Below are 26,452 nucleotides of genomic sequence, written 5' to 3'. Positions count from 1 at the left end.
TTTGTCCTGCAACACAATGGAATCACTAGATACAACTATTTGCACCGGTGAGTTAAATTTCCTTAAAGATTGTCCTAATGTAGTTGTCTTGCCTAGACTGCAACATTTCTCCTACTTGAATGTACTTTACTTCAGTGTAGAGTACATATTCATAGTCAGACTATGTTGTATTTACAGTTTTGTTGCTTGGACCATATTTTTAGCAAACTTTGCATGCATTAAACTGAGAGTTCAATGCAAAATATACATTTTCCGTTCCTTAATTAATATGTTTTCACATATAGTTCAGTAATTTACTAATTTCTTTTCCTAGGCGGAATGGGTAGCATTGAATTACGTACCATTTGCTGAGAGATCATTGGAAGTTGTTGTGGACTTATACCAAAAGACAGCTTGCCATAAAGCTGTGGTAACAGAGAAAGTTCTTCAGAACATTATTAAGGTAAAAGTTTGTCTTGTGTATGCTCTGAATTTGATGAGCTTATATTGAAAATCATGACTTTTATTTAGCGCTAGTGTTGATAAGCACTTTCTGGGAAGCTTAAAGCTTTAGTAAACAAATCATTATTTTGTGAAGGTGAGCAGCAGGTACTAATTTCTTTTGAAGCGGCAGGGCTGTTGATTAGGCTATATGTATTGTTCTTTAGCTGGATAATGTCAGCTTCACTGTTTCAGTGTTAAGATAAAAAACTAAGGGATGTATCAGGCCATAAAATATTGATTTTGAAAGTATTATGCAGCTGATTCTAATAAGCAGGCCTCTTCGCAAATGTGGCAATGAAGGCCAAAGACCAATCTCTGTAGACTGGCATATATACCTGGGTGGTGCGTGCTTTACCTATTGCTTACATTTGTTTTTAAAGACTTTGTGTGTTGCTGATGTAGCTATGAAGAGTTACACGTTCACAGTTGTGCCTTTAAGGTGAAATTGGCAAACTTTCAATATATTTTTTAATCTTGTTTCCATTTTGACAAATAATTTTGGTAAATAATGGAAGTAGTAGCAAATGTCTGGAAAAGAAATGTATGCGACCTAGGTTTGTTTGTAATGACTTGGCTGACATCAAATTGTTCCTGTATAGAAATTTAGAAACCTGAATGTGTTTAAAATAGTTATGTGGTATTATTTGGTATCTGTTACAAATTAAATATTTGTATTTCGAAGTTAATGCAGTTGTTTTCCACTTCTGTTTTAATGGGATAAGTGAAACTGATATAAGCACCACTTTTCATTAATGTTCTCCATTGATAATAATGTGATCTATCGTAGTAGATGATAATGGGTTTTAAATTATTTTTAATGTTTCTAAAGCTCATGTTGATATTTGAATTAGATTTGACCCCTATGAAGAATAGCAGCAGAAGAAAATATTTTGTTTACCTCTAGGGTTAGATCCTAGCTCTCTTGATTTTAGACAGTAAACTCACTCTTGAGCAAGAGTGAGTCTTTCCTCCCTTTGCTTTCATCAAATCAGACACTTCATTAAAAGCACTGGAAATATGTGTGTAATACCCAAATTTAGTGATTATGTATGTGGATGTAGATCAAATAATTAGTTTTCCAAGATAACTTGGTACCAGGTTGTAGGTAGTTTGACTAACAATGCTAAAAGGAATACATATAGTGTAAATAGTACATATGCTTTATGTTTTTAAACCCATTAATTACTTTATTTTCTAGATAGTGAAGCTGTCTTTCTAACAGACTTACATTTTGCTGTGTTTTCATCTATTATACATTTGAATTGTATTGCAGCCTTTATCTTAGAATTTAATTAACTCTTTTTGCTTTTCAGCTTCATGTGGTGTAACAGTCAGCAATGAGCAGGTGTCCTGCAGTGGTTATATACACAGTTCGACTTTTACATAGTAGGAAAAGTTTAAATTGAATTAGACTTTTTTCCTTTACTGTGGAAACACCTGGAATAGCTTTTTAGGAACAGGAGTAAAGTCTCCAAAATACACTCATGATAACAAACTGCCTGCAATCTGTTAGATGTGGCACTTAGGGACATGGTTTAGTGGTGGACTTGGCAGTGCTAGGCTAATGGTTGGACTTTCCGATCTTAAGGGGCTTTTCCAATTCTATGATTCGATGTTAGGAAAGCCGATTTGTGCGGTTTAGCAGAAGTGGTGGATGGCAATACAGAAATGAAAGTTAGTATGTAACTTCGTAGTGTAATTGGTAATGGATCAACTCTGACTTCTAACCTTGTACTTTGCAACAGACCGGTGCTTTAGCCCGCTGGTATATGGTAAATCATCTTTATAATTGTGTTTTAAAAGAGCATCTCATATACCAGCAGAAAAGGTGGGGATGTGTACTGTCATCTATGACAGCGTTTGACAAGATCTTCTGCAGAAACTTGTCATATTCTTAGATTTGTCTGAGCAACTATAGATTGTTTTAACTTTCATTTTGCAGACACTAAGAATACCTCTTAGTCTGAAATATTCCTGCCCTTCTGAAAGCACATGGAAGCTCGCTGTTTCCTCTCTTCTCAAAGTTCTCTCCATTGGCCTACCTGTTGCAAGGCAACATGCATCTTCTGGAAAATTTGACAGTATGTGGCCAGAGCTAGCAAATACTTTTGAAGACTTTTTATTCACCAAAAGGTAAACACAATTTCCTTTTTGTTGTTTTTGTTTTTATAACTGGAAAATATTTCTCAGTAATTTGTTCAGTAAATGTGTCAGTAGAGTTCTGTAAAAATAGCCCTATCTTTAGAGATATTTGAAATCTGAAATTTACTTTAGTGATGGGAGGATAAAAGGTAACCAGCCTGTCTGCTTCAAACAATAAAGTAGTTGAAAAATCTTCAGTTAAAAGGTGAAATGTCAGAGCAAGAGTGAGCTCAGCTGACCTCTGAATATAAGGCATAACCTTTCTGACCAGTCCAATGAATTCTGTATTGATTCCCAAGGATAGATTTGGTGTGTGATGTGTACTCAGTTTGTTCCTTTTTTCACTTTGAACAGAATTGCAATAGTTGTGTTTTTTTGTGAAAGTGAGTACAATTAACTGTATGTATTTCTCTTGAGTTCCATCTTGAAATATTCAACTTACTATGAATTTTGTAAAATTATTTCTTACATTGCTGTTCACTTAGAAGCCCATAATTATCTTGCATTTGTTTCTACCTGAGATAAATTGACTGCACCTTAATAATTAATCACACTTTATTCAGAACACTTTGTGAAAAGTGTAGCTAGATAGTCGGATTTATAACTGGACAGATAGGCAGATGTATAAGGTATAGGCCAAGATATATAAGATGTATAGGCCACACTGTAGTTGTGGCCATATTGAGAAAGTCCAGAAGCGAAGAATTGTAATGAGCAAAGACTTTGACAGTCTGATCTGTTAGTTTGTTCAATCAAAAGAATATTTCATTAGGAAGACGTGATAAATCTTCAGAATATGGTGAAAGATTGCTCCAGAGAAGAATTTTAATTGTCCCTTGAGAATGGGTAACAACAGATTTCAGTACAGCAAAGATTATCTAGGTTTGCCATCAAGGAAACCTTTCACTGTAAGGGAGGGTAGGTATTGTAGAAGGTCACGTCGGAGCAGTGTGGAATTTCCATCTTCTGTGAACAGCTGTGGATAAGCATCTTTAGGAGTAGTTTGAGTATGTCTAATAGTATCTCAGATTGAAGGACAATGTTGAATATGAAAAATTTTAATTCCCTGATTTTCCGTGTGTATGCTGATTTCAGTAACAAGTCAATCTTTTCAACAGAAAACAGTTGTGTTCTTCTGTACCTAAGACTAATATGCTGTGTATTTTTGTCTGTACAGTTTTCAAACACACAGAAATCAGAAACCAAACACAGCTGTACTTACTAATGATGAGTAAATAGCAGCTTGCCCAAACCAGACAAAAAATAAATACCAATGAAAATTAATTTTAGAGACACATCCGTTAGTGAAAATGTTTGTAAATAATGAATGGGTTTGGAATTTCATGAATAGGGTTATGTGACAATTGAATGAAAAACTTTTGGGTTTGCATTCACTTCAGAGCAATATTATTAAATAGGAGGACCTTAAAATAAAAAAGCTCATCAAGACTCCATAAGAGACTTTAATCATCCAGATTTTGTTTTGATTCTTCACTGTTTCTTTAATTTAAAATAATCTTTGTGGTATCTTGTTTGGTTTTGTTTTGAGCTGTGGTTAGTAGTCACGCTTCCATTCTGAGCCAGGCAGTCCAGACCAGTTAACACCCTGTAACCAATACCAATGTTGGGTTAGGAAAACTAGAATGGAGAGTTGTAGAAGAATGTATGTTCACTTAGAAGTTACTGTGGGAATATGTACTGCTATTTTCTGTAAATGAATTATTCCTAAGTATCTGTACAACAGATGAAACATATCCATTTTGCGTGTTGTTAGCTGACCCAGGCTGGCACTGTTACAGTTTTAGGGTATTAATCTTTCATAAATCCGGAGAAGTAAGATTATCACAGATCTTCAATGTAGTTCAAGGTAATCCACTATCATTTGCATGACATTTGGGTCAAATATGTTGCCTGTTTTTCCTAATTTACAGCGAGCGATTCAGACTTTTCTTGAAAGTTGTTCCAACCATAGAAATTCCATCTTAATATGATACTTTCTAGAAACAATCACTGATGGCATTAATTCTAATAGCTTTTGCCAGGTGTCATACATAGGAAAATATTCTCTGGAGGTAAAGGAAAAATAGTACTTCTGTGAATATTTGTGATGCCCCTAAAACTTGTCTGTCTTCACTTTAGTCTGGTTTTACCTCTTTAAAGGCAAATGTGATTTAGGGATCAGCATTTTCATCAGAATTAAAGATGTTCACAGAAAAATTAGATGAAACTTTTCTGTTCTCTCACTTAGAAGCTTTAAAATTTGAAAGAATTTAAAATACTAAAAATAGGCTGGTGGTTTATAGAACCACATGGCTACGGCAGGATAATTTGGCCTGTTATTATGATTAATGGCAATTATCATTACTCTTTCCTGGCTTATTATGAGTAGATGATTTTTGCTTATGTAGTTGTATGTTGTATGGCTGTTGAACCTCTGGTTTGGGTTGGGGTTTTTTGCCCCCTTAATGTCCATCTTTTTCTAAATAGCAGTTTGTCTTCCCAAGTGGATGGTTCTTCTACTTGCAGTTAGATCTCTATCCCTTAGTAACTTTAGGGTAGAGAGCTTTTCTGTTCCCTCTATCAGCCTGAGCCTTGTGGTCCTAAAAAAAGTTAAAGCTAAGAAGGGGCTACATCTGTCTCATGCGAGCAGTCAGGACAATTAGTAATAGCAGTCATTTCTCCTTTTCTTCATCCTCTTCCCCACAATGCTCCTGAAGCGTGCCTCTCTCCCTGTGATGCAAGGAGGGCCCTAGAGATAGCTGTGGAAGTTCCTCACGTTGAGGTAATTCTCTTCTGATTTCCTTTGGTTAAGTCCTTGCACATTTCTGTGCAAGATGCTGTGAAACAAGCCTTGGCAAACAGGGCAACCAGTCCCTTTCATGTTAGAATTTTGTAAGTTGTCTTTTGGTGGATTGTAATTGGAGTATAGTCAGTCTCTTATATTTGTAGTTGTTCCACTTCTAAGTAAATTGAATTCAGAATTTTCAAATTCACTGTGTTCTTTCAATTCTTTGTTACAGTTCTAATAGAAAATATATATTAATCATAGTGGTGTCTTATTCCAGAGTAATGTGGGAGAACCTATTCACTGGTTTGAATGTAACAGCTCAAATTTATTGCTGAGTTGAGGTACATTTCAGCCTTCAGATTATAGGAGAAGGCAATAGGAATGTACTTTCCAACTGTCCATGTCAGTCCATTATTTTAGGCCAGATAAGTGGTATAAAAGCTGTTTTTCAGTACGTTCCCTGATTTATTTATATTAACAGTGAGTTGTGTTTTTTTAAAAAAACTTTTAGTAGTACTTGGATTTTTGACTGCATCACTAAAATCAGTTAACCAAGCCACAGATGAAAAGGTGAGAGCACCCTGTGCTGTTAAATAGATTAGTGACTTGTAAACTTGGTTTGAGTGACCCTGCTGACCATAGCTGTGCCTTACTGCAGCCATGACTCAGGCGTCGCTGGTGGCTTTTCAGCTTGCAAATGTACCGTGCAGGGCAGGGGGTGCAAGTCAGGTGCAGAAGTGACAAATCTGGCTGCGCTGCTGAAGACCAGTATGGCCTGAAAAGGTTCAGAATTTGGAAAATACAGTTCAGGTAGACACCCCAAGAGGCTATCAGTGAGACAGAGTAACAGCATTACTGCATTATCTGGATTTGTACCATTATCCAACATGTCACCCCTTGTGACAGGAATATAGTCAGATATATCGTTAGTCCTGAATACAGTTAGAACTGAAAGTTTACTTCCTTCTGCCAGCATTCTATAATTTCTCTTAAGTTCTCCAAGGAAACTAAAGTGTTTTGTCACAAAGAAACTTACTTGTCTTCCTTTACTCCTGTATACCTTTAAATATTCCACACTTTCCACTATAGACTGTTCTACATCGGGGTGTCAAACTCATTTTCACCAGGGGCCACATCAGCCTCATGGTTGCCTTCAAAGGGCTGAATATCATTTTAGGACTGTGTAAATGTAACTACTCCTACATTTATTTACTCGTATATGTTCCATGCTATCATCTGTCCAGGGTTCATGCAAAGCTAGGTAAATCTCTTCCTTTATATCAGCCCTTCAAACCTTTATTTTTCAAAGCTGACTTAGCACTGCTGGGGTGGTTCTAAATATGAAATACCTGCATCGCTGTAAAACTTGGAAATATCTTACTGCATTCAGTCCTCCTAGCAAAACAGATTTGGCTAGTTTTTCCATTTATTCATTAAAATATCTCAGTGCATATTATCTCATTTTTCTCCAAGTCTCTACCTGGCTGAGGATAGAGTAGAAAGATAAAGCTCTTTCTATTTCACTGATGTTCTAACTTTTTAATCAACATTTTAAGCGTTTTTCTAATCTAACTCACAGTTCTTGTTATCACTGTAGTGCTAGAAATCACATGTGTAGATAACGTAATATTGCTTCTGCCAGTGAAACTGAGTTGGCATTGGTTAAGCAAGAGGTCAGTGTGGTTAAAATGCTTAAATTAAAGCTCGGTGAACCTCTGTTTAAAATGTTGAACCTCCTCTGCATGGTCTTGCCTTTGTCTTTTGGACGGGAACCAGTTTTCAAGGCAGCTGTGGGGCTGAATGGGAGGAGACATTCGTTGGTGTTTCAAAAGTACAAAGCTCAGCAGAAATGGTCTCTGCGGCTTTGTGCATCAAGAAATTTCAAATATGGCCAAAAGAGCCCAGGTAGATGAAATAGGAAAATGTTACTGTCAGAGAGAATTAACAGCTTCTGAGCAATAAGCTTCAGCTTTTTTTTTTTTTTTTGAGCAAGCTGTAGCTGAGGAGGCTCAATAGTTTTGATTTTTATTATAAATCAAAATGACATTTAAAAATTAATACATTTCATGTAACTTAATTTACACAAAATTGTCTTCTGGTAAGAGGCTGGTCTGTTTATTATTTCATATCATTCTTCTTTCCCAGAGGCTTTATGGAAGCATGTCAAGCCATTATATAAAATAAAATTCAACAAATGCGTGTACATATCTATAATTTACTAGAGCAGAAGGCTGTGCTTACGTGAGGGAATTAAATCAATACTCTCCAAAAAGCTGCTTGGGAGCAGAGTGCTGCTGCGGCGGCTGTTTGCTGGGTGTCGGGAGCTCCGCGGCAGCGCAGCCACACGCAGCATCGTGCTGCCTCTTCTCTTCCCCAGCTCTGCACCCTCCTGATGCAGTTTCACTGTGTTACATCCTGCCCGTAAAGCTTTTGGCCCCTGGATAGATGCATCTTACTTGCAAAAATTTATTTGGAAGTAATTGGCTACATGAACGAGTGTGTAGCAGAATCTGTAGCATATATGAGAGATTGGATGTGGACAACTGGAGAGAAAGGTCTTAAAACCTCTTTATAGTAAATCTCATCTGAGCACACCAGTCATAAATTAGGAAGTGTCAGAATGAAGGCTTCTCATGTATTATGACATGCGTATGTATGCATCATAACAGTTTACGTTACTATTTAAAGGTTCTGCATAGTTAACTTCTTTATACGTTACGAAAGGTACTGACTGAACAACTACTTAATATATTATTTTATTCTTGGTTTTCAACATATAACTCCATATTTTTGTAACTGCCTAACACACAAACCAATAATAAATACAATATTTCATATTTTCTTCTTTGGGTTCTTTTACGTCTGTAGTCATACACATATCATTTGAATGTTTTAGAGGTGGTGGCGAAGTTATCTACATAAAATCCTTTTGAGGAAGGGAGATACATTTATTTTTTCAAGCAGGAACATTGGTACCTACTGTCATAATTGTCAAAACTGAAAATTATCTGTAGCTGTAAAGACTGGACAACTGGTATCTCATGCATAGCACCTACAAGATGGGAGGAAAAAAAAACAACAAACCTTTATCTTGGAAAAATGTATTATTTGACTTGGTCAGCATCATGTAGGCGCACTGGGGGGGAAAAAGGAAATCAACACTGTTAGCCAAACTGGCCAGATTTGAATGAGCTTTAGAAGCCTCCAAAGTTCTTGAACTTTTCATTATAATGAAAAAGGGCAGTGGGATGGAGAAGACAGGCCCAGACGAGTACCCCTAGGAGGACAAGGCTGGCACAGGTCCACAATCGCATCTTTGGCAGCTGCCCTGCCAGTGAGCATGTGCTGAGCTCGAACTACCCACCATGTCTCTTGTTTCCTGGGGAGGGACATGGGGGTGCAGGAAGAAGCTGAGGGCTGGGGAGGGAGTTTGGCAATAAGCCACAGGATGCCAGTCTGCTTGTCACTGCAATGCTGCAGCGATTCCTCTGCTTACAGAACAGCTTGGGTCTTTGTTCAGTCAGGAGCCCTGTTTTCCACGCATCTGCCTATTCTGCCATAAATTAGGCAGGGAATGTGGCAGATTGACCCAGTCATTTTCCTTCCTTCTCTGTAGTGGCCATCCTGTGTACTTAATCAGATGGTTTCTCTGGAGAAAATAAAGTATTGTCTCGTTTAAACTGCATCATAACACACAAACATACACAAGAACAGCGAGTTGAATTACCAAAGGCAATCTTAATTCCAGCATTTCTAACCATTCCTTTCAAGTGGCCAGATTTCCAGACTTCCTCAGTTATTTTAAAAATACAAAAAAGTAAAATTATGAGGAGAGAATTTACTATGTGAGATTATATTGACCTTTTATAGTGTCTTGTTTCTGATTTTTGTTGTTAGTGCTACTAGTTACTCCATTAGCTGTAATAAGATGTTACCTTCTATGTAAATCAGACAGTATGGAGAAACTGAACCCACCATCCAGTGGGTTTTGCAACTGTCTTTACATTTCAGAAGAACATAGGTATGAGTGTTCCAACTTCTGCTCTGTGTCAGAAAAACAAGGACAATGTAACTAGGTCAGAACAGACACATAGCTCGACCTAATCTGCTGATTTCTGTTGGATCACTGGTGTACCCAAGGAAGGGTGCAAGGTGAACACCTCGTGCTGTTTTCATTATATGCTCCCAATTTACGTAGCTTAGAAAGTTCCTGTACCACAGTTTGTCATTTGCTCGTAATCCACTGTTTGTTTTAATCATTTTGCCGACTGTATGTTGAATCTGTGTAGATTATATCAGGCAACCTTATGATATGGGATTACAAGCAAGGTATTTAAAAGCTTATCATATGAAGTATCTTATTAGATTTTTTTTTTTTTTTTTGTAATTATTATTTTTTCTTTGAACCTTCTGCTTGGTTCCCTGCCTTCAAATCCTTATTCGTAGGCAGGAATTATACCCAAGGCCCAAGGTACTTCATTCCTGTTAGTAGAGTAGAAGGAGATATGTAAAGCAAAACATTTAATGATGGGGACCCATCACCCACAGAGTGCTCACTTTAGGTGTTTTAATTCAGAGGAGTTCTGGTCTGGATCCCTGTCCTGCAAGCATCCACAAGAGCTAGACTGTAGATGCTTGGAGTGCATCTTTTGGTTTAGTTTCATCAAAAAAGGAATCCAGTTCTGTGCATTCTAAGACCAGACGTGAACCATGGTTTATAAACAGAGATGTCTAAAGGATTAACTTGAAAAGCCCATGTCTGGTGCAAACTAAAACACTGAGGTAGGCACATCAGCTGAAGTAGTTGGTTGCTGTCTACGTAGAAGACCTTTACCCTTTCTGTCCTGCTGAGGAATTCGGCAGAAGCATAATCCAGTAAAGGAAAGGGAATTTGAATCCACTTAACAGGTAGACCAGTAAGTACAAGGAACAAGTCAGTTTTCTCTGCTGAGGTTTTATCTAATTCACTGTGTGACTAACGGTTGGCATAAAATTTCCAGTGAAATTATACAAGTTTTCCAATTTTAGAAACAGGTAAGGTAAGATCTTATAAAGCATTGGGCAATCTTCATGGTTGAATCACTTCTGGACATTCAATCTGTAAATAATTCTTTATATACAGTTGTGAATTTCTTCAAAATAATTGGTTGTAAAATAGGTTTGCCTCTTCATGAAATTAATTAAGAATGAGAACAAATATATCATTTCAGTTATCAAGAAAAGAGACAAAGTAATGTCCTGTTAATGAAAACTATATTTCTTTAATGCAAAAGAAAACGTAAAATTTAAATGGAGTTTTTTACAAATGTCCTGCTGAAAATCAAAAGTCTCTTGCTTAGAGAGATTAAAAGTAAAAAGTAATAAACCGTGAACCCCTGATAATACCTTCACAGACTCATCTAAAGAGATATTGTGACTTTTGCAAATATAAGACAAAAGAGATTGCTTTGAGATGCGTATGAAAAATGGTGTTGGTGATGCAAGTCCTTAATCAGGTCCATCAGCTGTAACTCTTCAATTTTTGTGGTTTACTGCTTTTTTTCCTTTAAACCATACGTACGTTCATTATCCATAAGATTTTATTCACCAATGTTAATCATTACCATATCGTAGTACCAACTTCACGCATATAACTTTTTATGTAATGTGTTTTCCCATACTTATCTCCTTACACATGTTGTGAATTTAAAAGTATAATGTAGTATGTTTATTTTTAGTACACCTCCTGATAATCTGTCAATTCAAGAATTTCAGAAGAATGAGAGTATTGATGTTGAGGTAAGGAGACTGTGAAAAATATATTAGACTGTTGAATATAATGTGAAAGTGACATTCACAGATTGCGTTTGGTTCTGAAGTAGTTTACTTCTTATCCGCTCAAGTTCCCACCAGCACAGAGTGGCTAAACCAGAATGTGTTTCTCCCTCAAACCCATTATCTGACTCTTATTATGTTATTGCCAAGCGATTACACAGGTAATTGTAAACCGTGGAGGAAGCCAACAATTAAACCTAAGTGAGTGCTTTCTGTGTGGAGGGTGGACATTAAGTCAGCAATGACATTGTTGCCCTCCAGATGTGTTCTCGATATTTGAAACCTTGTTGTGTAAATGGAGAAATTATGTATTGCTTGTGCAGAACAGGGGGGCTCTAAGTGTAAAAGAGATGATGTTTGGTTGGATAAGGCCAAAGAAAATTAAGAGAAGATGGTACTTGGAAGGAAGAGGGACTGGTCCCCTTTCACGCCAAGACAAAGAGATGTGGCAGACCAGGGATTAGGGGTACAAAGGAAAGGGGGTTGCAGAGAACGCATGGCAGTATCTGTGGGTTTGATCTCCTGTCATCACTCCAGAGTGGCAGCTGGGACACAAAGACTGCTGGATGAAAAGCAGGAGCGGCTCTGTGTGCAGCGAGCAGAACTCTGAGATCTAATGCATTAATTTATGGAGATCTCAACCCACTTTGTTCCTGAATGCGAGCATCGAAACCAAGGATAGAAAGCATTTGAGTTAATGTGCATTGCCTTAAGCTTGTTTAGATAATTAACTCACTTGTTCTGCCTTGCAGATGCCACATTGTAAGCATGTGATATATGTGTTAATGTCATAGTGAGGATATTGAATTGGGTGGAGGGAGAGGGAGACTCCTAATTTTAGATCTTTTCTTTTCAAAACCGTAAATTCAATTTGAACAATATACTTCAAATGTCAGTGGAAATGTGAATGATAACTGCTTTCAGAAACCCTGATAAAAGTGGGGGAAAAAAGTTTATTATGTCAAGCTTAATGTTACACCAAATTTTTGGACATATCTGCAAATTTTAAAAGCTAGCATTGGAGGATTTTGTGAAGTTTCATTAAGCATGTCTCTTTTGTTTAATGTTTCTGTCTTCTTTGTACTAGAATTACAACTTTAATATTCAGAAAACCAATATAAATATATTTAATTTATTTTAGGTGGTGCAGCTTATCAGCACAGAGATACTGCCATATGCTAATTTTATTCCCAAGGATTTTGTTGGTCAAATAATGACTATGCTCAATAAAGGCTCAATACATTCTCAGTCCTCCTCCTTTACAGGTATGGTACCCGAATGACAAAATATACAGAGAATGGGGCTTAAATCTACTAGACAGTAATCAAGTGATGAGAGTGCTTACTCTGATAAAGACTTGAAGTTCCATGGCGTGTATTTATTATAGACTGTCTGTTATCCAGCTGGTTTTTATAAACTCTGTTTTATTTCATGGAAGTTGCCGAGCATTCCTTGCAAGTTTTAAAAAATTGTTTCCTTCTTGGTCAGTTTTATATATAATATTGTACTTGTGTTACTTTATACTTTCTACATAGTTTGTTTTGCGCTGTGCCAGCAGATATAGTTCTAACAATAATTTCAGATAATTGTAAGACAGGCATAATATCCCATTCTTAAAAACTAAATGACCTTAGTGTAACTATACGGTGTATCTAACCAGTATCTTCTTTGCCTTTAAGAAAAAAAAATGTACAGTTTTTTGGCGAAAGGCGAAAAAAATGGACATATAAGCCTTTATAGGGAAAAATATTTGGGTTGTACAGTACCAAATATTAGTACTTATGATGTAGAACTGCAGTTCCTGGGTTTTTCTTAACTGATTTTGAATATTTTGTTATTAAAGCAATGTCAAGTAGGTGACCTGTTACTGAATGTGTTGCATATTTTATCTTTCATTTTTAGAACAATTGTGATTGGTGCAGTCACTTTTTCTTAGAATGTATTCTTCATATTTATTCATATCACTGTTACTATTTTTTAATACTATGGAAGTGATAACATTTTTGCAAAATATAATGAACTAATTGAAATGCAACATTTAGCCTATTGGCATGCGCACTACACAATTAAATATGTCATTTTATTTGACAGAGGCCGAAATAGACATTCGAATGAGAGAGGAGTTTTCTAAGGTGTGTTTTGAGACACTGCTCCAGTTTTCCTTCAGTAATAAAGTCACAACTCCTCAGGAAGGCTACATCTCTAGAATGGCACTTTCTGTGCTCTTGAAAAGGTCACAGGATGTGTTGCATCGCTACATAGAAGATGAGAGGCTGAGTGGCAAATGTCCTCTTCCACGGTAAGTACATTGTCTTTAGGAAATGGAAGGTGCTGCCAGTACTTGATGGGAAGGCTGCATTCAAAATATCACTCAGTCATTAAAAAAATACTGTGTGTGTGTGTGTGTGTGTGGAAATTAAAAGCCAGGGAAATGTTTATGGGTGCGACATTTCAAATAAAATATTGGTACCAAATTTTTGTTGAAAAAGCTTTGAATAATAATGGTCAGATTCAGTGCTGTTACATAGAAATAGGAATGTGACTCAGTAACTAACATTTTCAGTTACTGAAACAATGTTTCTGATATCTAGAGCTTAATACTTCTGAAATCTGATTTCCCTTTATTCCCAGTAGAGCTTTGTATAGTTTATAAATTGAGAGGTGGAGTCTCCTCAAAAACAAGATAAAATATCCAAATGGCAACATTTTGAATCATTACTCAAGTAATTGATCTTGAAACGGTAAAGTTGACCAAAGTACCAGAAATTCTTTAAAATGGGAACTTCTTTAAATTTCACTTAACTTTTGAAGGTTTTGATTATGAATGATGGAACTGATTATTTTCATGTTACAGTTAATACTGTACGTGAGTATTTTCAGATTGAGATGTGTATGCCCTTACTGTTTCCAGTATCAAATTTAAAGCTATCCTGGCTGAGACAACAGCAATGATGGTAGGAAAGTTATACACAGATTATATCCTTAATGTCTAAATATCCTTTTTTTTTTGTAGTTTTCATTGCAGCTGTTTCCATTATGTGGAGGTTTTTTTAAATGATGTGTCAGTTTCATAGAAAATGTCTATTCTTGAGACAAAAATGAGTAGTTGACTGTTTGCATTTTTCCTTCTGTAGGCAACAAGTAACAGAAATCATCTTCGTTTTAAAAGCTGTCAGTACTCTTATAGATTCACTTAAAAAAACTCAACCAGAAAATGGTAAGTTATTGTTAAACAACAGGGTTCTAAACAAGGTAACATTTTATCTGCCACAGACACATACTTATTCTTTCCTGTAGTAATTTTCACACAAATTTGAAAGAAAAGTCACAAAGGAAGTGACATAATAAGTAAGATTCATGCAACAATATTTAATTTCATTTGTTGGACTAACAGACTTTACTGTGGATATTTTTGTGTCTTGGTCCAGTGTTTCTCCCTCTGCTTTCTGTAGCTCTTGTAATCTGGAATGATTTGAGATTCAGAGAAGGCCTCGTTGCTGACGAGTTTCCTAAAGTTAAATGTGCGTCCGATTCCATTTTCTGTCAATAACTGAGAAAAGTGGGCAAAAAAATGTATGTGGGTTTTGGTTTTAATAAAAGTAGTATCTTAAATTTGTTAGTTCTTCATCCAGAAAACACAGTGAATGACTCACATGTAGAATAGCAGGTGTGTAGCACCTTTTTATGGATATCCCATCTGGCTTCCAGCTGCTGCTGCAAAAAAAGCGTATGGCTCTCCTGTAAAAATCCTCAGTCGTATCTGAGAGCCCTGTACAGATGTCGTAGTGTATGTGTAGCACTAGGTGTTTGTCTTTGGGCACCTGAATGTGCCCTTACTTATGTAAGTATTGAAAAAAGTCTATTGTAGGAGTTTAGACAGTTCTAAGTGACTGAATCTGTTCTTCATTGCAGTTGATGCTAACACATGGGCACAAGTTATTGCCTTGTACCCGACTTTAGTAGAATGTATCACCTGCTCCTCCTCAGAAGTGTGCTCTGCCCTGAAGGAGGCACTGGTTCCCTTCAAGGACTTCATGCATCCCCCAGCACCCAAGGTACAGAATGGAGAGTCTTGACCCCGTAAGACTTGGTGGGTTTTTTTCAATTTTGAAGGAGAAAAAGTATCCAAAAATGTTTGTTCCTGGGTGAAGTTTCTCTGAGGAAATCTCTTGTGACTAGTACTTTGGCAACCAGTGCTGACTGCCTTTTAACTGTACTAACAAGAGCTCAGTAATTCATGAATACAGGCGATATCTCAAAAGTTCCAGAGTGAGTAGCAGTGCAGACTTTTAATACATTTAACTGAATAGTTGGAATCATTTATAATCTAATGTACTTGCTACAGTATCTTGAAGTGGTGATTGAAAAGTGGGCTTATGTACAGCTTGTTGTGTATGTGTTAATGATGTAATTAAAAATATTTCAATTCAGTCAGATTTATTAGGCTGGTGTTTTGCACCCTTTTTTTGAAGTACGAATTGTACTAAAATTTTATGCAAGATGGTACTGTAACATTCCATATATCTGTAACCAGCCTTTGTAAACAAAGGGAACTGATACACTTGTGTGTATAATAAATGGTACAGTTCTGTATAAAATAGTTGCATTTATTATTTAAATTCTTTTTAAAATATTGATAATGTTAAATGCTTGAAAATGTATTTATTATGAATAAGTTGTATGCTTGCATTTTTACTTACACTTTGCCTTCTAAACTGCCAGGTATGCTCATTCATATCTGATCATGTTGGTTTTGCTTAATTGAATGTATCTTTTCTGTGGCCATTGAACATCTAACAAAGGGTCGTACGACAAAGGATTGCAGAAGCAGTCAGGAGTCTGCTGATCTCCAGCTTCGAAGTAGTTGACCTGAAATAAGTTTGAATATGCAGAAATCCACTGTAGCACTTCAACACTACCATACCTCACTTTATAAAATATTTGTTTCAGATGCTTGTTCTACTCATCTCTATCAATTTTTGTAGTTGCAGCCTTGCTTTAAAAAAATACCTATTTGAGGGTTGTGAGCCTTTTTTGACCTCCTTGATAAGCATCACAGTCTTTGAAACATGACTCAAGAAAGGTGATTTCAAATATCTGAAATATTTGGCTGTAATATTTTGTTCAATAATTTTAAGTGCTTTGTTTTGTAATGCCTTTACAACCCAAACAAATTGTTCTAATCTTTTAATTATTGACTGTGTCTGATATAAAACCATGAGAAGTGTATTTTTGAAGATAGCTACTCATTTAGAAGTGCAGTAAAATTTGTCATTAACAAAATGTGAATTTGTTTCACTTTCACATAATACACAATTGAAGCAAAACACTTTTAATTGTATTAAAAGTTTGTGACTTAGCACTTAAACTCTTATTTACTTAACTATGATTTAAACAATGTTTCACCTGTATTCACATACTTTCTAACCTGTGATGTGAAAGCACAAAGGCTAAATGTAAGCAAACAAAGAAACAAACGAAAAAAAAGAGAGACAGGTGCCTTTCTATGGATTTGAGAATTTCAGAGCTTTCCTTTAGGTTTTTGTTCCTTAAAGACTTTTGTAGATATTAAAAGAGATTATCATGTATAAGAAACGGCATTTTATCTGTTTGCTTTACACTTCCTGGCTAAAGGGACATTGACTGGTACATGTGAATAGAACTAAAAGTTGTAGGAGCTTCAGGTAGCAGGTGAGATGAATGGGGCAGGGTTAGAAATACCCTGCGTGAACAATGTTGTCCAAGCAGCGCTTCGAACTGCTTGGTCCCAGAAGGGTCCAGTTTATGGTCCTTTTAAAAAGCTTTCTGTTTCAAAGAACAGTAAACATTGCAGAGGCTTCAAGACCTTGCAGATTTCTCTGTCACCAAAGTTGCACGGAACTCAATTGTCAAACATGGATAGTTTTTAGAGAACACACAGTTTACATTAAGAAAACAAATGCTTCCCATTAATAGAATTTATGTCAACACAGCTTCTTTTTGGAGGAGCAGTTCCAGTATATTGCAGAACTGGGTCCCACGTACAGATAACAACATAATCCATACTCTGAAAGTGGCAAGTGCTCTTCTAATTACTGGAAATCAAGGTCTATGAGATCATTAAAGAAACAAAGTGTGGAGCAGGAAAGAAGGGTTTAGAATTTGGTTTAGAATTTCTGGAAAGAGGTGTGCAGACCGAACTGTGGGGGAGTTTATTTCTGATTAGTTTCTAATTGGTTTTTCAGTGACAACACAGAAGCATTCTGTCCAATGAAGCAAATCTTCAGCTTTATCTGTATTTTAAAAAGGGGGCATGTAAGATTTTCCTGACTCTAGAGCTTAGAAAATTTACCACCTATGGACATTCATCTTCAAAAGGTTTTGAAATAAACTACCAATAAGTGAACTTCTTTTCCTTTCCTCTTAATTACAAAATGAGTAATATTTGTGCTATTTGAGGCATATTAGACATGCAAGCTGAGGCTGACCGTATTCAAACTGCTTTCTTGTATTTTGTATAAATAGGTTAAGAACTAAAACCAAAGCTACTTAGTTTAGAAAAGAGAGGTTTTTGACTAATTTTGTCTGTGAATAAGAATTACTCCATTTCCTGTGCCTTCTTGTCCAGCACTCAAATATGTCTTTGAACTTGAAGTATCAGTTTCTTTTTTCTACCTGTACTTTTTGCTAAATATTTTTAGGGCTTCTTTGATGCAAACAGCATTTTTGAGTATTTAAATTTCACATTTTTACATGTTTCTAGCAAGGTAAATCTTGTTCCTGAAGAAATGTTACCTGTTGAGTAGACCCGTGTCCAAGTTCTTTTCAAGTCTGTAGGATTGCTTAGTCATGAAAAGTAAAACATGTGGACGTTTTCATGAATGGGGTCTGCATTGTGTCACCAAAATCAGCTAGAAAAGGGGTACAGCTGACTGCATTGAAGTATGTCAGCTGGAAGTCAGAAGGTAAGCATTAATTGCTTATTGAATGTCACTACAATCTTCACCTTTTTCTTCTTCTCCCCAGCTTTAAAAAATAGAGGGCCTGGGAATCCAAAGACAATGTGTGAGGGTCTTACATATTATTAGGAAATTCATATCAAGATTTTGGATTACTTGGGAGAACTTGTATGTCTCAATGCCATGACCATTGCCTTAATGTACACATGGATTTAAGATCACATAGTAACTCTGATTAAAAAACAAAAAGGAACAGATGCCTGAAGCTGTGAACTTCTTATGAAAAATCTTGTTCTTAGAAGTAACGTACACTAGTTATTTGCATATCATCAGAGATGCTTATCTAATGGTTCTGTTCCCTTGTACATGCACTTGCTTCCTCACCTGCTTTATTGGTCAGCTGTGGAATGTTACTGGACATTATGCCGCATGAAATACATGGTCACATTAGTTATTTTACAAGAGCAAGTAGGAGTACGTCTGTGAAACTTCAGTAGTTTATGATCATATTCTGCAGATTGTGAGGGGCTTTTTGTTTGTCTGATTGTTTTCACACAGATGGAATTGTTTCTTCTTGTCAAGTGTCAAATCTTCTCATAGCTGACCTTGAACTCTTCAGGCAGCATATTTTTAATGAGGTTAATGCCTTTCTTTTCCTCAGCACATGACAAACACAAGTAGTAGTCATTGGTGTATTCTACAGAAATTCATTTAGAAGTTCTTGGAGGGGAAAAAGGCACGTTTTCTCCTTATCTGTTTTGGTGCAACTCTGTTCTGTGTCCTTCACTACTTGTTCACCTCAAATTTGCAGCTGGCCACTCATTCCCTGCGTGGGCCGGCACCTTCTACAACCTTCAGCTGGAATGCTCCTGAGTCAGGTGAGGTTCTACAAGCAGAAGAAGGAATCGCTGTGCACAGCTGCGTTGCGAGTGGTGCACATTTTGCCTGCAGGTAGTGCTGCACCCCTGTACAGCTGCTCATTGTGAAGCGTGTCAGAATGTTACAAATAAGGCAGCTGGGGTGCGAGGGGTGTTTAAATTGGGATCCCAACTAGTGCACACACATGGCCTACATCTGTACATGTACAGCATTTAGTTTCCATCAGCAAAATATTGATAGTAGCCTGAGAAAAACAAATTTTAGTTGGACTTCTGCATAGGTGAAAAGACTTTCCTCCTAACACACTGGCTGATAATAACTTCCAGTAACTTTTTGTGCTTAAAGAAATGAGATAAATTCATGTATTGTACAGTGTCTTCAGAAGCAGTGAGTTGGCTTAATTAATATTTCATTGTATTCAATAGAGGTTCTGCTGTTTGACTTCACAAGGGGAAAAAAATATCAGCACTCTCTCAAAAAACTCCAGTCCACCATGTCTAATTCTTTGGAATTTTCTCAGTTACGCTGCCTCACACTTGAGTAATTTTGAGTATATGGATAATTCTTAGAAGTTATTTTCAGATTACATGATGACAATGCTAGGAAGTTCCAGTTGTGTTCTTACATGCAGCAGTGAGTTCTGCTGGCATCCTCGTTTCTTTTCCTGTTCGGTTCGCTTTTGTTTTTTACTTCGTGATAATGCAAGAAAAAAAATCAGAATTGTTTCATATTGGAGTTGAGATAGTAGCATTTGTCTATAGTACCTTTATATGCCACTGTACTGGTAACATTCTTCTTTCAGCATTTAAGAAGTTTTACTTGTTCTGAAAAAAGGAATGTACACCTACGTATATAGCTCACTATATATGCCCTGATACTCATATAAATTTAATTGAGACCTTGCTTATTGTAGCAAAATGTGAAGTAGCAACTCTACTCAAGGTTCTTCTGTCTTCTTCACCCTAAAGAAATTCTAACATGCATTGTAGAATACTGTTTAACCTTGTTCTTAATGTTGTCTGTCTAGATATATCTGTAAGAGTACCTCTACAGAAATTCTAGTTTCTTTTTCTTGAAAATAGTATTTTGGAAATTTACTATATGTGAAACAAACTATATAGGAATAAATCAAGTAAAAATATTAACAATGTTTACAGTTTATGAAGTCATCTCTACAATCATATGGAATAAAAAGTAAATTCTTCATAATTCCTATTTTGCTTAGGCATTGGGCCATTAAAGTGATGAGGTCCGTAAAGTTACACTTCTGTTCATGCACACAGCAAAGGCTCCTGGAGCAGTTACTGATCCTGTTTGACTAAACATTTATTGTTGAAGCAGAGCTTAACACCTGTGTGAGCACTGGAAAAAAAGCCCAGCTGAAGCATGAACGTCATCTGTCTGTTGAACGTGCTCTTCATTTGGATTTTGAGACCATTTTCAATTGTTCCCAGTGTAGCACTATAGAAGTTTTTGTTTCTTTGAGGTTTCTTCATTTTACCGTTCAGATCAGGAGGACTTCATAAGCTGTGCACATAAGCAAGAATTCATTCCAACTAATTAGTTGCTGTTTATTCCTCCTTCTTCTTTTTTTTTTTTTTTTTTTTTTTTTTTAAGCTAAATTTAAAGAAACATGTTGCATTATTTTCCTTTGTTTAGAGAAAGCAACCAGTTACTGCAGAGTCATCAATATTGCTTAAGCTGTATAGCACAGTCCCATTGTGAGCTTTTACCACTCAGGAGCAATCTGGGAGACATTTCCTTTCTCCCTCTCCAAACTAGTTACTGACCAGCTTATAGATGGGAAACTCTTAATGGACATTTGTCTGATCTCTTTAAGTGACTTACCTGTAAGCACTTACTAACATTTACTGCTTTATCACGTACTATTTTGCTATCTGATCTGTTACTTTAAGACACATTATTGAGGAATAATCAGATACACCAGTGCTCCTACTTTCTCCCTGGATCTCCCACATGTTTTCTGACAATACTTTTCTGTGTGTGCTTTTCTTCAAGTTTTGGGGGCATGGACTACTTGTCTAGACAGTATTTTGCATATCAGGGCAAGAGCAAGACCAATTAAAATGACTGTAAAAGTCTGTGTAGAATATAGATTTCATTAAGGGAGTAAATACTCTTTAGGGTTCACAAGTTTGTTCCTGTTACAAATGTGTGCAGTACTGATATAACCATATTACAGATGCAGTATTACCTTCTCAAATGTTGGAAAGTGTATCAGACAAGGCTGCTCATTCCTTGTGAAGAAATACAATAGAACTCAAATGTTTCTTTGCTTCTTACAGCCTTTTAAGTTTTATTTAGTTGAAAATACAGAGATAATTATGATGTCAGTGATGTGCAAAGAAAGGATCTCTCTAGATTTTGAATTATACAGGAGTCTATCACCCAAAGTGGTGAAGTTGATTGAAAAGCAGGAAGAGGAAGCTGGTGCCAGATGAGTATAGAAATGGTCAGGAAGAAGGAAACTTTATAGGAGAGGTGAAACTTAAAATCAGCTAAGCAGATCACATGAATCTTCAAATGGCATCAGAACTGGATGACTGAGCAGTGGCTTTTTGTACTTATACCATGAATGGGCATTATGTTACAGTAGAAAGTCTGCAAGGGACATACAGAAGATAAAAGTAATTATTTCCTCTTTTTGTCCTTCGAACTCACTCAAGGATTAATACAGTTATCTTCCATTGTAGAAAACTGTTTTGCAAATGTGCATTTTTTTTCGTTCCAGTGGGGGCTTTCAGGTTTATTTTAACATCTAATGTTCATTAGAAACATTTGATTAAGAACTTGGCTGTTACTATTGAGCGTTACTAATACAGAAAGCCGAGTTTTGAAGCAGCCTTGTCACAGAGAGTGCTAAGAATTGATTGTAAATACATGTGGTTGTTCTTTGGGAAAACAATAATTAAAGATGCTTCACTGGAAGCTACAGTGTTTTATTAAAAATTTAGCTTAAAAAGAAAAAGCAAGTAAATTAGAGGATGAGAAGCTGAGGAATCTAAATGTGGGCTAATCTGGTACAATACTCAGAATTTCCAGGCTCTGTCCAAGAGCACAGCTCTGATCCTGGAAAGGAATCTGAAAAGCCCATGCTAAAAATTTTGCTTATATGAGGATAGCTTTCTCCAAAACCAAATTTGCAACAGAAATTATCATTAGCAGAAATGCCCCTAGTTTCCAAAGGTGCAGAAATTTCAGAGAATAAAACATACTATGTGTATTTTCTGTCCATCTAGTCTGATCTTTCATTCTGTCATTGTATTCCCTGTCACTTTTCAAGGCGGGTGTATCACAAACCGTTACAGTTTGAATACCTGTGCATAGTATGTGTATAGTTTTGTGAAGGAATCAGCTACAATTATGAAGAAATCGGATGGTTTAAGACAACTTGAGTAAGAAAGTGAAATTAAATATTTGTGATTCTTTAGGATAGAGGGAGAACATAAAAATAAAGATCACTGGACTTCAAGAAGGCAGACTTCAGAAAATTGCTAGGTAAGATCTCACAGATGTCTTGGATAAGAGAGGAACTGAGGAGATAAGACAGTTCCGTGGAGATGCGAAGGTCATGACTGAAAGTATATCCCAGTGGAGGAGACAGGGATTCGCTGTCGTAAGAGACCAGCTCAGTTAAATGAGGAATTTCATTGACTTCAAACGCAAGTTGGGGAGGCCTGCAGAAGGTGGAAATTTGGTTACCATCAAAGAACAGTGTTAACAGATAGGGATGAAAGTACATGTGATACAACTGCCAACTGACAGAGGATATACACATAAGTAGTAGAAGGTTTGTGCTAACAAAAGCGCTGACTAAAAAGAGAACAGCTATTGACACAAGTGATCCTGTGTTGGTTCAGATTTACAATTTGTGTGCTGAATATTTTCATTTCTTACAGTGATCCAAAAAGTCAAAAGTCAACTGCCAGTGTATTACTCATGCAATTTGAATGACAAAGATTTAAGAAGCTTACCTAGAAGAAAGAAAACAGGATAGAAAATAGATATATTATCAAATTCACTGGGCCTGAAGAATTTCTTCCTGGTGTTTAAAGAACTAATCTGAGGAACATCAGCATTTTAAAAATCATCTTTGAAAACTAATGTAAGACAAGAGAAGTACCAGATGACTGAAAGAAAGGCAAAAAAACAGTGCTTTAACGTTTTAAGGACAAAATGGAGAAGATGAAAAGTATAGATCAACTGGCCTGACATTCATTCTTTTTTTTCTGGCAAGTGAAAATGAAAATCTGCCATTAGTATCAACAAGGTATCCATGACGTGCATTAACAACCAGTAGGTATTTGCTATGATCAAGTCACAGAAACCCAGTCTCACTTATTTCTCTGAAAAAGTGACAGATCTTGTGCATGGGGATAAGAACTAGTTGCTAAGTATTTTAGTTAGTAAGGCTTTGGACACTGTTTCACATGACTCTTTCATAAGCAAACCAGGGAAACAAAGTCTGTCCAAGAAGACAGGACCCTAAAAGTCAGTATTAGTTGATCAGGATCAGAGTGTGCAGATTGGGATTCTATGTGTAGTGTCTCTGCATACAATGTAAGGATAAGAGAGTGTGCTTAGTAAATCGGTAGCAAATCGACAGATACATTACGACTATGCTAGAAAATAGGATTGTAACTCAACATCTCAACTGGTGAAGCGGTCTCTCAAAAACCAGGATGCAATTCATCAAGATGACTGTAAGGTGCTGCTGTTAAGCAGCAGTCAGCTTTTTCCATTTAATTTTGCCAGCTTTCTTGTATAGGAGACTTGAATTTCAAAACAGTTTTGGTGGTTTTCCTTAGAAAATCGCTCCAGTGTTAAGATGGCTGTCAGTGCAAACAGCTGTCATTAACACCGTCAAGAACTTGAGCTGAGAACATGTTTTGCAACAGTTTCTAATAACAGAAGTACAAAAACAGTCTTAACATCTTTTAAGTAAGTAAAAACTAAAATTTTATACCGATTTTCTGAACTGTTACATTTCTGTACATAATCCATAATTTTATATTATAACATAATTTTTATATTATAACATTTAATCTGTACAACAATTGTATGGTTTTCTTTAAAGCATCCAGTCAAAACTTTATTTAAATAAATCTTCATTTTTTGATTGTGTATCAAACACCTGATCTCTACTCACACGGTTGTAAAACATTTCAACTAACTATGTTATGTCTTAATGAATTACGGTGTATATTAAAAATAAGATGGAATTCTTGCAATAAAAAAGGTACTGAGTGGTATTACCAACAGAATAGGGTCTTTGTGTTGCATTGTAGAATGCATCAAATATAATAGAAAAACTACAATGCATTAGTTATCATCCACTTTTCTGATTCAGAATGTCATAGTCCTTGTGTCCTATCAGACAGTAACATGCTGAAAACTGATTGTTCTGTTTCTGAGGTCCTTATTTAGCATGTATGTGTTGATTATGAAACAGATTTGATAAAAAGGGTAAAATACCTGTGTGTTTACTACACAAACTGCAGCATTTCATTACCAAGAGATGAGAGCGTTCATTGCTCACGTTTCCTTTATTATCTACATTTAGAGGAGTTCTCAGATAAGCTTATTTTAAAAATCAGTATGATGTGCTTTTCTCTTCACGTTAACATGTTTATTCCCACCAGTGGTCCAGATACCTACCTTAAGAACTTCTAAAGGAATCTCATTTGTCAGCACCATAATCCTCTTTTCCCCTGAAGCATGTTCCTTACAAAAAGTACATGTTGAATACAGCGACCAGCTTTTTCTTCAATTGAAAATACTGCAATATTGAAACATACTCCAAGGCCTCAGCCCATGCTGCCTGTCAGTTTAATGTCATTTAGGGGTTTTTGGTCTGTTTTGGTTTTAGAATGAACCTGCCAATAGATAAATAAGAAAGAAAATCCCTGGTAAGTCAGATATCTGTTGGGCATCTTCACAGTTTTGTTACTGGAACCATATCTGCCTTAGTCTTGGCATGAGTCTCCATAACCAGTGATATTTCCAAAGTTGACAGCTTCAAGACTTGCAGAGGCTGGTGAGGATGGGAGACTGTTGGAAACTTGATGTCACCTGCTCTGTTGTTTTTAATGTTAACTATTTCTTTCTTGGAACTATTGAAGTTGCCAAGGAACTGCTTGTGTTTCTGGCTTCCTTGACAGAAGACTTGCACTTCTTTCTCCCATCACATCACAGATTAATGCCTGGCATGAGGGGAAGGATGGATGGAGAGGCTCCATAGAAAAATGGCAAGCAGAACTGGATTGCCAACCAACAGAGGACCTTCAAAAGGCACAGAGAGCAGTCTGGTTTTGATCAGCCTCTGTCATGAGAAAACATGGAAGAGGACAGAAGTATTATGTGCGTAGTGCTGCTGGCACGTACATTACAAAGAAGTGGTTTCTGCAGTACCTCACAACTGTTGCTTGCACATCTACTTAGGGAATGTCTGTTCTTGCCTCAGGGCTTGGCATTGTAGCATAATATGGTACTACCTTACCACTAAAATGAGCCACAAAGTCTGCACGTAGTGCTGCCCTAGAATAAATGAGGAAAGATAAACGTTTATTTTAGAAAAGACTGATTTAAATTAAATATTTTCTCTTAAAATATGAAATCTTAAGTGGTTACATGTTGCCAAAGTCTTGAAGTGAATGCACTGAACTGATGGAGTAGCACAAAACCGTTCCTCTTCAAAAAGTAAGAATCAGGAAGCAAGTTTTTGAAGTGCTAAACCACTGTCTGATAGCAGGAGCTGCTTCTTGCAGTTCAATTTCACTTTAACCAACGCAATTCAAACAACTAGTTCAAACTCTGAAACAGGTTAGGAATTGAAAATCTTGGTTTTCCCCTTCCATGTGTAGGATAGATCTGTGAAGGTAAAATGTACTGTGTCTAAAAGCTGAGGGCAGTGTCCACCAGAAATAACCCTTTCTATCCAGTTTGTTAACAACATGCATTTCATTAATGTATCCAATACATTTAAAACAGATCAATCTAAAGTAATTTGAATTTGGGGGAAAGGGGTGGGGGTTTTTTGTTTTCACAAGTCCTTTGCAGGGCCGACTCTGAGGTTTGGCTTTTTGGTTTGGGTTTTTTTCTTCCCTTGAAATCATATTCAAGTATTTATTTGTTGTATCCTGTATCTGCAAGGGTAATATTCCTTGGAGTCATAGCATTAGTCTAAATGCTCAAATGAAAACTTAAGAGCTCAACAGTTCCTGTTATCATTGAAAATACAGCCCTTTTGGAACCTTAAACTCTCCTTGCTACTGATCTGTCTTGGTTTTCCACAGGTTCCCCAATTTGTATGAGCTCATGACATTATTGTCTTCATGAACTCAGTAAACTGAACTGAAGATTTCCAGTCTTGCTACACTTCTTTACA

At 36.5% G+C, this 26,452-nt stretch overlaps 1 protein-coding gene across 2 annotated transcripts in view; it reads left to right on the top strand.

The window, feature by feature from the left end:
- MON2 (MON2 homolog, regulator of endosome-to-Golgi trafficking) overlaps positions 1 to 16,822 on the top strand; it is a 74,081-nt gene extending 57,259 nt beyond the window's left edge. The window contains exons 28-35 of one of the 2 annotated variants that reach the window (XM_065048586.1): positions 30 to 47; positions 314 to 442; positions 2,426 to 2,616; positions 11,131 to 11,191; positions 12,369 to 12,492; positions 13,319 to 13,526; positions 14,362 to 14,444; positions 15,140 to 16,822. In XM_065048586.1, the coding sequence (XP_064904658.1) occupies positions 30 to 47; positions 314 to 442; positions 2,426 to 2,616; positions 11,131 to 11,191; positions 12,369 to 12,492; positions 13,319 to 13,526; positions 14,362 to 14,444; positions 15,140 to 15,303 (978 nt within the window). In that variant the 3' untranslated portion in view covers positions 15,304 to 16,822. The remainder of the gene's footprint in view (positions 1 to 29; positions 48 to 313; positions 443 to 2,425; positions 2,617 to 11,130; positions 11,192 to 12,368; positions 12,493 to 13,318; positions 13,527 to 14,361; positions 14,445 to 15,139) is intronic. The other variant, XM_065048587.1, reaches the window with a different exon arrangement.
- Positions 16,823 to 26,452: the final 9,630 nt, after the last annotated feature.

This window comes from Columba livia, chromosome 1, assembly GCF_036013475.1.
Source record: "Columba livia isolate bColLiv1 breed racing homer chromosome 1, bColLiv1.pat.W.v2, whole genome shotgun sequence".
Taxonomy (NCBI): domain Eukaryota; kingdom Metazoa; phylum Chordata; class Aves; order Columbiformes; family Columbidae; genus Columba; species Columba livia.
Note: the sequence above shows the minus strand (reverse complement) of the source record. Positions and strands in the feature narration are given on the sequence as shown.